This window comes from Vombatus ursinus, unplaced genomic scaffold, assembly GCF_900497805.2.
Source record: "Vombatus ursinus unplaced genomic scaffold, bare-nosed wombat genome assembly UNPS02014845.1, whole genome shotgun sequence".
In the NCBI taxonomy this organism is placed as follows: Eukaryota; Metazoa; Chordata; class Mammalia; order Diprotodontia; family Vombatidae; genus Vombatus; species Vombatus ursinus.
In genome coordinates, this window is record NW_020954623.1 from 6,139,847 (window position 1) to 6,152,653 (window position 12,807).

Consider the following 12,807-nt stretch of genomic DNA (forward strand, 5'->3'; position numbering starts at 1 on the left):
GAGGGGAGGAGGAGGAGGATGAGGAGGAGGAGGAGGAAGAGGAGGAAGAGGAGAAGCATCAGAAAATCCACCCCAGCACTGGGCACCCCCCACCCCCAAAGGAGTTCTCTCAAACTGGAGTTGGGGACACAGCCTGCCAAGGTGAGCTCGATCGTTGGCAGAGGCACACTGCTGACCACTGGGGACCTTAGGCTCTTCATCTCTCACATGACAGGTCTGGGTCTGGGTCTGGGTCTGGGTCGGGCCACCTCTCCTGTCCCTTCTGTGGCCCTGGATCGTTCATAATCTAGTGCTTCCCGGTTCTCCCGGGCTTTTGGGCTCTCTTGCTCTTCTTGGCACTGCCCTGTTCATGCAACAGCTGCGGGTAGCAGGGCAGTTGGAGCCGGCTCTTCACAGACATATTCAGGGAGGAGGAAGGGAGGGGCAAATGGGCGCCCTGCTCCTTTGGGGCAGATTTTGACGTGCAGAGACAAGGCTGCGCTTCAAGGACCCCTGAAGAGTTTCTCTCGTCTGGGTGCTTTTGGGTAGGTCTGCCCAGTGCCCTGACACGCCTTGGGAGGGTGTGGCTGTGCCATCTGGGTGGGTAGCACTGGGAGCCTGGGTTTGGTGCTAACAGTCTGGAGTGTTACATCCACGGAGATCAGCCCCAGTCGGCCGTATCAACCCACCCCACCGAGGCCACATTGCGTGGGGTGGGTGAGGGAGCGCACCGCGCTGACCTCTGACCCTCTGACATGGGGCGGGGGATACTTGAGGCTGCTATGGCTCCCAAGGAGTGGGGATGACCCCTTCACTACTTGCTGGATGAGCAGACTTCTGCCAGCGACCAGAGGGGCACACAGGCTGCTTCCCCTATTCAGGCAGGGCTGAGAGGTGACCCCATGACCAGGTGCCAGGGCAGGAAACCTCCTCCTCTTCCTTCCCCAGGAAGGCGGCCTCCCTTCTCTGCTCAGGGCTGGCTCTCTTTGTTCAGCACTGACACAGTTCACCCCTCAGACAAAGGCAAGAAGGACAGAGAGTAGCCCAAGTCACAAACCTTGGAAAGTTTTTACTTCCCAGGAATCCAGACCATCGACCAGTGTAGGGGTCATGGTATTTGTCCAGAATCTCGCGCATTTTGAAGACAGGCGTGATGGACTCTGCAATGAGATTTTTATCACATGGAGAGAAAACTCTTTTTTAGAGAAAGGACATCTGAACTTTCACCTGAGCTATATGTCTGCCATGTGTGGTGTGAAGCAGCTGTATTTGAAGTCATTCCATTGCCGAGTCTATGATGAGACGCCAGAGTGAATTTGAAAGGCTGCTGGTACGGTCTGGGAAGGCGTCACAAGACGGGATGGAGTGAGACATCTAACCTGTCCTGTCTCAACACTTTAACTAGAAAACTACCGATGGATGGCAGCATTCTGGTGTTGGATTCCCTACATGCAGAAGACGCAACCGGGGAGGGGGGTCTCAGCAACCCCGAGTGGGCCCTTGGGGGCCTGCCCGCGGCTTGGGAGCTTCTGTTTAGGCTCTGAGCCCCCCGGCCAGGAGGAGGTAATACTCCCAATTTTCTCTACAAGAGTTCTCCCCTACAAGAGAAGGTGAATGATGGGGGCCACATCTCAGCTCAACGAGGACATCCTGTGTTCTGTGGTTTCCGGCTGTTCTTGCCTCCTCGTCCTGACCCCGAGAAGCACCATCCTTCTCGATGCTCTGTCTCCATCTCTTGGCACCAACCACTTGCTTAAATGGGTCAGTCTGGGCGTCCCGTCTTCTCGTCTTACTCCTCCAATCTGATGTGGCTTTTCTTTTTGCCCGTAATTGTAGCAGGGCCTTACCGCACCTAACACAGAGGCACCCTGCTTCTGGGACAGGCAAGGGCCTGCCCCCAGAGTGCAGAAAATCTGATCCCAGAAGCAGGGCGCCTCCTCGTTAGGCGATCTGGGTGTGTTACCTGATCAATTAGACTCCCTCTGTCTAGGGCCTCCTGGCTGAGCTTCCACTTGTGGGTGCATACCCCAGCCCCTGGCGCACGGATCGACAGGGAGCGGGCACTGCTGCTGATCGATTGATTCGGGAGGGGGCACCTCGGCTGAGACTTGAGGAGAGAGCAGGTCTCTGGGATGAGGCAGCGTGTACAAGATAAAGAGCAGCCCGGGCTGGCCACGAAAGGGGACTGATGGAAACAAGGATGGGGAGGAGGGCTGGGGAGGACTGAAGAGCCAAGAGGCCACGGGGGAGGGGCTCCACCGAAGGCTTTCGAGCCAGGAAGGGAAACTTTGCTTCATGAGAGCGAATGGGACGACGACACCCCTTTCCTTCCGGGGGAGCGAGGCTGACCTCGGACTGACCTCGGACTGCAGGGTGCCAGCGTGGTTGGCCCTGCCTTCTGATCTATGCTGGAATGCGGTCACCATGGGCACCAGCCAGGCCGCCTCCGCCTCCCTGTGAGGACTCCAGAGGCTGGGACTAGTGGGCCACGTGTCGGTCCCGAGCGTCACCAGAAACCTCTTCTGGGTCACAGATGTGATTTAGAGGACCAGCCCAGGAAGGGAGCTCAAAGGTCAGCTAGGCCACTCACTGGGACCCAGAAAGGGGGAGGTCACTTAGGCAGTAAGTGGAAAAGGAGGATTGGAACCCAGGCCCTCTGGCTCCAAGTCCAGGGCTTGGCCTACCACCTTGGGCTGCCTTGGAGGACAGCTGGTCATGACTTCTCCATTCTCCATTCTGGCTCCGAAAGCCAACCCTGGCTCGGAGAGATCTCAGGTCAGAGGGAATCTCCTGCTTTTGAAGGGGCCTCCAAAGCCCCAGCTCTGTCTCCACAGACAGAGCTCAAGTCCCCTGTGCCCAGGCCCAGGAGGAAGAGCTCAAGCCCTGACCAGGGCGACTAGGGGGCGCCACAGGCCTGGAATCAGGGAGACTCATCTTCAGGAGTTCAAATCTGCCCTCAGACACTTACCAGCTGTGTGACCCTGGGCAAGTCAGTTCACCCTGTTTGCCTCAGTTTCCTCATCTGTAAAATGAGCTGGAGAAGGAAATTGCTCAAGGAGAAGGAAATTTGTCAAGAAAACCCCCCATGAGGCCATGAAGAGTCAGATAAGACTGAAAAATGACTCAACAATGACAGCACCATTAGCCTTGGGCTGCCCAGCACTTCGCCTCCGGCCTTGCCGGCCGAAAGGCCACCTCAAGGTTTTAATCTCCACCGCAGGGTCATCCATCTTCCTCTCCATCGCTCAGTACCGCTGCCTGCCTGAGAGGGCTGAGGACAGACCGTCCGGCACATTCTCCACACTGCCTACATCAATCACAGGCTACAGATAGTTCTTCAAATGTTGATAAAACCTGTCAATCTCACCACCATTTATCAAGGACACATCGGTAAGAAATGAGGCCTCTTTAATCTGTTTAATTGATGCCAAGTAATCACTCAAAGGATGATTCAAGGTCCTGTTGACATTTTTTAAAATGGGTAACTGACATTTAAAAGCTGAGCCCGCACCTTGGCTTCCTGACATGGGTTTGGGACTGAAGGATTCAGTCAGGCTGCGCATGTCTCCTGGCATCGGGACCCAGCTTTGTTCAGCTGGCTTAAGTGACCTCTGCAGCCACTGCTTTGGAGCAGCCCCCCGTGGCTCAGCTCTGACACCACCAGAGGACCTCATCTTAGAGGAGTAACCCTAGAAATCTCTCTCTGTCTCTGTCTCTCTGTTTCTGTCTCTCTGTCTCTGTCTCTGTTTCTCTCCCTTTTGTGTCTAAATCTGTCTTGTCTCTCTCTATTGTCTCTCTCTGTCTCAATCTCTCTCTCTCCTTTCTCAGTCTTTCCTGTCTCTGTCTCTCCTTTCTCTCGATCTCCATCTCTTTTCTCTATGTGTCTCTATCCCTCTCGGTCTGTCTGTCTCTGTCTCTCCTGTCTCTGCCTGCTCCTCTGTCTTCTATCTGTCCCGCTCACTCTTATGGGTCCAAGCCCTATATGTAGTTCGGGAAATACTTAGACCAAACAAGTAAGAAGAACAGAAATGCCTTGACTGGCCTACCTGTGCTTGCCTTGGCTTCCTCAAATGGGTCCACGATATCTAGGACGTCCAGTTAAGGGAAACAGCGGCCGCGTGGGCGAGGTGTTTGTCCAGCGGGCAACGCGTCAAAAGGATACATTTAAAGTTGCTCGTTTCCACAGGGATGCAGTTGGCTGGCGTAAACCGGCTTGACTGAAAGCATGAGAGAAAGACCGTCAGTCAGTCCGGGCAGCCCAGAGCGTTGATTAAACTCTTCCTGTTTGCTGAGTCCTAAGAGAGCCCTCGTGCAGAGTTCAGCCCAAGAGGGCAGCTGCGCAAACCCCTGGCCTGGAGCTGGAACCCACTGGAAACATGTTCTGAGTTAACAATACTTCAGTATGAGCATGAGCTTGGCGAAGTTCTCATGCTCAGGAGAGAAGGCTCAGAGAAATGAGCGAGTGGCAAAAGGCCCAAAGATGGCAGGATTGACCATTCATTCCACTCAGTGGAGGAGATGTGAGTGTGAGCTCCAGGCCCCTTTAGCCTCTGGCTGGCTTATCTACACTTGCAATGCCACAAAAGGCTGAAGCAGAGAGGGGAGACTATGACTTTGCCTCCTAGACTTAGCCTATGTGCTTCCCCAAGGTTTCATTCCCAGCTGTCTGAGGGAGAGTGGAGGGCGTCTTAGGCATTAAGAGACTTAAAAGTTGTTGGGCCAACTTGAGTCCTTAGATAGCTGAAAACCAGCTGCTGGCCAGTCATGACTAAAATGATCAGGCACAGAGAACACTTCCTAAGCCAGAAGAGTCTATGACCTGACATTCAGTTCAGAGAAAAGAGGAGGGCGCTGGGTACTCAGAGGACTCAGCTCCAGGTCAGAAAGCTCAGCACTGCAGACAGAGAATCTCCTTCTGCCATAAGCCTTCTCTGAAGCCTCTAGGCATGAGGAGAGGCCATGTGCTCCGGAAGGGCTGAGGGCCTGGTCTTCTGCCTGCCTCACCACTCTCCTGGTACTTCAGGTGAAGCTGTGCCAGCCAGGCACCCTAACAGCCTTTGAGTTAACCCATTCACCTACAAGCCCTCGTACCAAATGCCTGCTTATTCTTCCAGGTCACGTTCTAGCCCCAGGGCCAACAGACCATCAGCAGTCTCTGTTTGCTGGAGAGGGGGGACTCAGCACCTTGGAAAGCGCTGTCTGTGGTGAGTCCTCTGGGGTGAGGCCACCAATCTCTGGGACTCTCTCTCCTGTCTGGCTGCTGCCAGGACAAAGCGGTAGCAGCTGTGGGTCCTTCTTCCCTGAACCCAGGACAGCAATGAGAGTCCCTCCCCATAGGCTCATCCTCCTCCTACCCCCGGTCCCTGGAGCCCCCTGCTCCTTACCTTCTTGCCGAACTTTTTACTTTTCTGCTTGGCATCTTTGCCACCTTTACCTTCTTTCTTAGAAACTTCTGTAGTGGAAAAAGAAGAAAACAGTGAAAGACAAGGTGATGCTTCTGAATGGATGAGCGGGGGACAGGGAGGGAGAAGGCCTGACATCTCTTCTCAGGGGTGCCAGGACGCTGCGGGCGGAGCTTGCAAACAGTGGCTGAAAGCTGGCCGTCTCTGAATTTGCCAGAGTTTGAAGGCACCTCAGGGGTCATCTCTCTAGCCCACACTGGCCAGGAATCCCCTCTAGGACACTCCCTGTCAAGTGGTCATCCAGGCTAGGCATGAAAATGCTTCCCCAGAGGCAGCCTGGGCCACTAGGGAACAAATCTGCTAGCTGTGGAGGGTCTCCTGATGTTGGGCTCCATCTACCTCTCCTCATTCTGCCCTTGGGTTGGCGCATCAAGGCACCATGTGAAAAGCCATCAAATGCTCCAGACAGCTATCGTTCCCCCCCCACCCCAATTCCAGCAAGTGTCCTATATGACAGAAGCCCTTTCAGTGACCTCAAACTGGGATGGGCAGCTTCAGGGAGGGCCTCCTTGGAGGTCTCAGTCTGGTCCAGGTTAGACTAGATAACCACTGAACCACCCTGCCCTGCTTCCAGACATCTGCTTAATGCTCTAGTGTGCTCAGCTCCCTAAGCTCTCTCTCAGTCACAGAGCCGGGGCTTGGAATGCTACCTCTAGCTGTGTGACCCCAGAGAGGATCTCTTCCCCTTTTGCACCTTCATTATCTCATCTGGAACATGAGGGGGCTGGAGTCCACAGCCTCCAAGGTCCTTTCCAGCTCTGAGTCTGTGACCCTGGGATGGGTCAGACCCAATCATTTTCCTCTGAAAATGCAGAGGACTTGGTGGTAACAATTTTCTCCTCCCCCATGTGGCCATCCCATTGCTTCCTTCTGTGAATTAATTAGCACAATAGGGAAGATTCTCCCCCATCCTCATGTCAGGCCACACCTCCTTCCTAGCCCCAACCTGAGTCCTGGATGGTCTCTTAGGAATTCAGTGGGAGAGGCCAGGCCATGGGGATACCAACAGGGCCCTCCCTGCTGGGTATCCTGGCCAGAGGGGAGCCAGGAGAACAGGCCACTGGGCCAGCCTCTATGTTCCACCCAGACTCAGACCTCCCCTACAGGACCAGGGTGTCTCACCCCTTTGGGACAGCTCAGCAGTTCCTGCTGATGCCAAGTCTGACTCAGCCTTTCTTTAGCCTCTGCCCATTGTTTCTGGTCAGTCGTGGCTGTTGGAGCTGGTCCCCGGGCCTGCTCTCTCCCCACGGGGCCAGGGAACCAATGGACTTGGGGGTTCAGGCCACATCAGCGAACAAGCTGGCCATGCTCCCCATCCCCCATACTTCTGGGGAGTGTGTGGCCAGGACAACACGCAAGGCGCTGGGAGCTTCCATTCTCCTAGGCCTTCCGTCCTGTCTGCCACCTCCAGCTCATGTCATTCCTCATTAGTGATGCCGGTCACTGGAGCTCAGCCAGGGTCCAGGCCTCCCAGCTTCCTCAATGAATCCATTTTATTTGGGGTTGGGGAGGTGTTCATTCCCCCCTTTCCCTCTCACCCGAGGTTCCTGACACTGACCCTTTTCAGAGATCTCTTAGTGCATTTTTACTGTAATGAAGAACAAATATGACTCTATATAGGGGTAGCTAGATGATTCAATGAATAGAGCCCTGGGCCTGGAGTCAGGAAGATCTGAATGGAAAATTCAGTCTCAGACATTTACTAGCTTTGTGACCCTGGGCAAGTCACTCAACCTTTGTTTGCTGTTATCCCTTAGAGAAGGAAATGGCCACTCCTCCCCCCAACCCAGTATCTTTGCTAAGAAAATCCCACGGACAGTATGACATGCTTTGGTCCACAGGGTCACAAAGAGTCGGACAGGACTGAATCACAACAAATGTAACTATACAGAGACAAAAGACACACCAGGACACTCTCCATGGCTGCCAGCACCCAACCCGTCATGTTCTCCACTTCCCATCGTCCCGTGCTGTTCTTTTGTTTGGCAGAAGGAATGTGGTGGTGGGGGTGGGGATAGCTAAAAGATGGCTTCTCATTGGGGAACATCCTTTGGTTGGCCCAACTATTCCCAGCAGATTTGATTGAGAGCCTTTCCAACAAGCCTCTTCCTTCTAAGTCACCGAGCAGATTGTTGGTGAGATGGATACAAGTGCTGCCAACATTGATCCCCACAGGGACAGCTCCATCTGTGGGGTCCTGGCTGGCATGCGGTTTGTGGCTCCACTCTTAGTTAAACAGACCATTTAATCCGTGGATACTGAGATTTAATATTAGGTTACAATCATTTAGCCTCAGGAAGGGTAGCCCTTGAACCTTACTCTCATTGGAATTGGCTCAGAAAGGGAATGACACACAACCAGGTGGGTATAGAAATCTATCTTACCCTCCAGGGAAACAGGAGGAAAGGGAGTTGAAGAAAGGGGGGGGGAGGCTGACAAAAGGTAGGACAGATTGTGGGAAGTGGAGGTCAGTGGCAAAACACTGCTGAGGAGAGATAGAGTGGAAGGAGAGGGAGAAGGATAAACAGGAGAAAAAATAGGATGGAGGGAAATACACAGTAATCATAACTATGAAGGTGAATGGGATGCACTCTCCTATAAAGTGGAAACAGTTAGCAGAAGGGATTAAAAACCAGAGTCCTACAATGTGTTGTTTACAAGAAACACACTTGAAGCAGAGACACAGAGTAAAGGTAAGGGGCTGGAGCAGAATTTATTATGCTTCAGCTGAAGGGAAAAAAGAAAGCAAGGGTAGCAATCATGATCTCAGACAAAGCAAAAGCAAAAAATATATCTAATTAAAAGAGATAAGGAAGGAAACTACACCTTACTAAAAGGTACCATAGATAATGAAGTAATATCAATACCAAATATATATGTGCTGGGGCAGCTAGGTGGTGCAGTGGATAGGGCACTGGCCCTGGATTCAGAAGGACCTGAGTTCAAATCTGGCCTCAGACACATAACACTTACTAGCTGTGTGACCCTGGGCAAGTCACTTAACCCCATCGCCTAGCCAAAAAAACAAAAACAAAAACAAACAAATATCTATGTGCCAAGTGGTAGAGCATCCAAATTCTTAAAGGAAAAGTTAAGTGAGTTACAGGAGGAAATGGATAGCAAAACTATATTGGGGGGACCTCAACTTTCCCATCTCAGAACTAGATAAAGCTAACCACAAAATAAACAAGAAAGAAGTTAAGGAGGTGAATAGAATTTTAGAAAAGTTAGATATGACAGACCTCTGGAGAAAACTGAATGGGAACAGAAAAAAAATACCTCTTTCTCAGTGGTACATGGTACCTATGCAAAAACTGACCATGTACTACCACATAAAAACCTCAAAAGCAAATGTAAAAAGGCAGAAATATTAAATGCATCCATTTCAGATCATAATGCAATAAAAATTACATTCAATAAAAGGCAGTGGAAAAATATATGAAAATAGGAAACTAAATAATTGAATCCTAAAGAATAAGTGGATCAAAGAACAAATCAATAATTTCATTAAAGAGAATGACAACAATGAGACAACATACCAAAATTTATGGGATGCAGCCAAAGCAGTGCTTAGGAGGAAATTTATTTCTCTAAATTCTTACATTAATAAAATAGAGAAAAGCAGATCAATGATTTGGGCATGCAAAAAAACCCTAGAAAAATAACAAATTAAAAACCCCCAATTAAGCATCAAATTGAAAATCCTGAAAATCAAAAATGAGATTTATAAAACTGAAAGTAAGAAAACTACTGAGCTTATAAATAAAATTAGGAGCTGATCTTACGAAAAACAACAACAACAACAACAGTAAGATAGATAAACCATTGGTTTATCTGATTAAGAAAAAGAAAGAAGTAAACCAAGTTTCTGGTATCAAAAATGAAAAGAGTGAATTCACCACCAATGAAGAGGATATTATAGCAATCATTAGGAAATGTTTTGGGAGGTGGAGCCAAGATGGCAGAGGGAAAGCAGCGACTTGTTTGAGCTCTCCCCCCAAACCCCTCCAAATACCTATGAAAAATGGCTCTAAACAAATTCTAAAGCAGCAGAACCCACAAGAAGACAGAGTGAAACAAATTTCCAGCCCAAGACAGCCTGGATGGTTGATCAGAAAGGTGTATCGCACTGGGCTGGGAGAGGAGTGCAGTTTGGTGTGGGCATGCAGGCCACAGCTTACTGGAGCCGGCCTCAGAGGACTGAATAGGGGGCAGCTGTGGTGGTTTCTAGACTTCTCAACCCACGAATGCCAAAGACAACTTGGAAGGTCCGTGGTAAAAGTCTGTGACTGTGGTGAGAGAAGGAGCTAGGTCTCAGCCGCCCCTGGGGCCATGGCTGTTTCCTGAGCTTCTGGCCCACAGACGGGGTGGGGGGAATCGAGTGGCTGATCAGAGGGGGATTGCAGGGATCTCTTTGTCAGTGCTGAGGCAGGAATCTCTTGCTTTACCAGTGCTTGGAACTGGGTCACAGTTCTGAGGTGTGGTCCTGGGGCAAGGAGGAATGCTGGTGTGGTGAAGCTTCTTGTGGCGGTGGAGAGAAAACACCTCGCCCCTTATCATAGCACCTTGGAAGAACTGAAAATTTTCAGGTCCCTAGAAGTATCTCTGAAAACAGCTGTACAAACCCCTGAAGCTTGGGACAGTACATTCTCCACATTGGAAACAGACTCTTACCTTAACAAAGAGTTTAAAACTCAAGTAATTGGCCAGGATCATGAGTAAGCAGCACAAAAAGAGTCAGACTATATTATCTTACTTTGGTGACAAAGAAGATCAAAACATACAACCAGAAAAAGACAATGAAGCCAAAGCTCCTACATCCAAAGCCTCCAAGAAGAATATGAATCAGTCCCAGGCCTTGGAAGAGCTCAAAAGGGATTTTGAGAAGCAAGTAAGAGAAGTAGAGGAAAAACTGAGATTGATGCAAGAAAATCATGAAAAACAAGTCAACAGCTTGCTAAAGGAGACCCAAAAAAATACTAAAGAAAACAATACCTTAAAAAATAGCCTAACCCAAATGACAAAAGAGGTCCAAAAAGCCAATGAGGAGAAGAATGCCCTAAAAAACAAAATTGGCCAAATGGAAAAGGAAGTCCAAAAGCTTACTGAAGAAAATACTTCCTTAAAAATTAGAATAAAGCAATTGGAAGCTAGTGACTTTATGAGAAATCAAGACACTGTAAAACAAATCCAAAAGAATGAAAAATTAGAAAACAATGTGAAATATCTCATTGGAAAAACAACTGAACTGGAAAATAGATCCAGGAGAGAGAATTTAAAAATTATTGGACTATCTGAAAGCCATGATCGAAAAAACAGCCTAGACATCACCTTTCAAGAAATTATCCAGGAAAACTGTCCTGATATTTTAGAAGCAGAGGTCAAAATAGAAATTTAAAGAATCCACCGATCACCACCTGAAAGAGATCTCCAAAGGAAAACTCCTAGGAATATTGTAGCCAAATTCCAGAGTTCCCAGGTCAAGGAGAAAATATTATAAGAAGCCAGAAAACAATTCAAGTATTGTGGAAACACAATCAGGATAACACAAGATTTAGCTGCTTCTACATTAAGGGATTGTAGGGCATGGAATATAATATTCTGAAGGGCAAAGAAGATAGGATTACAACCAAGAATCACCTACCCAGCAAAACTGAGTGTAATCCTGCAGGGGAAAAAATGGTCATTCAGTGAAACAGGACTTTCAGGCATTCTTGATGAAAAGACCAGAACTGAATGGAAAATTTGATTTTCAAATACAAGACTCAAGTGGAACATGAAGAGGTAAACAGGAAAGATAAAATCATAAGAGACTTATTATGGTTGAACTGTTTACATTTCTATATGGAAAGATGACATTTGTAACTCATGAGACCTTTGTCAGTATTAGGGTAGTTAGAGGGAAAAAATTATATGTGTGGATAGATAGATAGATAGATAGATAGATAGATAGATAGATAGATAGATAGATGGCACAGGGTGAGTTGAAGATGAAGAGGTCATATCTAGAGAATAAAATTAAGGGGTGAGAGAGGATTATATTAGGAGAAGGAAAAAGGGAGAGGTAGAACGGGGTAAATTATCTCACAAAAAAACAGAAAAAAAAGGTTCTTACAGTGGAGGGGAAATGAGGGAAGGTGAGAGGGAATGAGTGAATCTTATTCTCATAGAATTTGACTTAAGGAGGGAATAACATACACACTCAATTGGGTATGGAGATCTGTTTTACCCTACAGGAAAATGGGGGGGGGACAAGAGAGTAGGGGGATGATAGAGAGGAGGGCAGATTGGGAAAGGGGGTAATCAGGAGCAAGTACTTCTGAGTAGGGTCAGAGTCAAAAGAAAGAATAGAATAAATGGGGGAGGGCAGGATAGGATTAAGGGAAACAGTTTTTCACAGCGTGTCTACTATGGAAGTGTTTTGCATAACTTCACATATATAACCTATATTTAGTTGCTTGCCTTATCAATGAGGGTTGGTGGGGAGGGAGGAAGGGAGAAAATTTGGAACCCAAAGTTTTAAAAACACACGTTTAAAAAAATGTTTTTATATGCAACTGGGAAATAAGAAATACAGGAAATGGGGTACAGAAATCCATCCTGCCCTACAGGAAAATAGAAGGGGAAGGGAATAAGAGAAGGGGAGGAGAGATAGAAGGGAAGGCAGACTAGGGGAAGGGGTATTCAGAATGCATGCCATCTTGGGGTGGGGGGAGGGGTGAAGCGGGGTGAAAATTTGGAACTCAAAATCTTGTGGAAGTAAATGTTGAAAACAAAAAAAATAAAAACTATCACAAAGTAAAAAAAAAAGGAAATGTTTTGCCCAATTATATGCCAAAAAATCTGACAATCTAAGTAAAATTGATGAATATTTACATAATTATAAATTACCCAGATTAATTGAAGAGGAAAGAAAACACTTAAATCACCCCACCTTGGAAAAAAACATTGAACAAGCCATCAGTGAACTGCCTAAGAAAAAAATTCCCAGGGTCAGATTTCTCCTTGACCTGGAAGCTCTAAATTAGGCTATAATATTCCCGAGTGTTTTCATCTTGGGATCTCTTTCAAGAGATGATCAGTGGATTTGTTCAATTTCTATTTTACTCTCTGGTTCTAGAATATCAGGCAGTTTTTCTTTACAATTTCTTGAAAGATGATGTCTAGGCTCTTTTTCTTTTATCATGGTTTTGAGGTAGTCCAATCATTTTAAAATTATCTCTCCTGGGTCTATTTTCCAGGTCAGTTGTTTTTCCAATGAGATATTTCACATTATCTTCTATTTTTCACTTTTTTGGTTTTGTTTTATTGTTTCCTGATTTTTCATAAAGTTGTTATCTTCCATTTGCTCACTTCTAATTTTTAA

The 12,807-nt window shown here is 47.9% G+C and overlaps 1 protein-coding gene across 1 annotated transcript in view; it reads right to left on the reverse strand.

Annotated features, from left to right (window-relative positions):
* The window catches only part of CFAP46 (cilia and flagella associated protein 46), a 154,228-nt gene that overhangs the window by 7,229 nt on the left and 134,192 nt on the right, over positions 1 to 12,807 (reverse strand). The window contains exons 52-55 of the mRNA XM_027840508.1: positions 5,364 to 5,431; positions 4,142 to 4,196; positions 4,026 to 4,064; positions 1,037 to 1,139 (exon numbers count right to left, since the gene is read on the reverse strand). Coding sequence (XP_027696309.1) covers positions 1,037 to 1,139; positions 4,026 to 4,064; positions 4,142 to 4,196; positions 5,364 to 5,431 — 265 coding nt within the window. The remainder of the gene's footprint in view (positions 1 to 1,036; positions 1,140 to 4,025; positions 4,065 to 4,141; positions 4,197 to 5,363; positions 5,432 to 12,807) is intronic.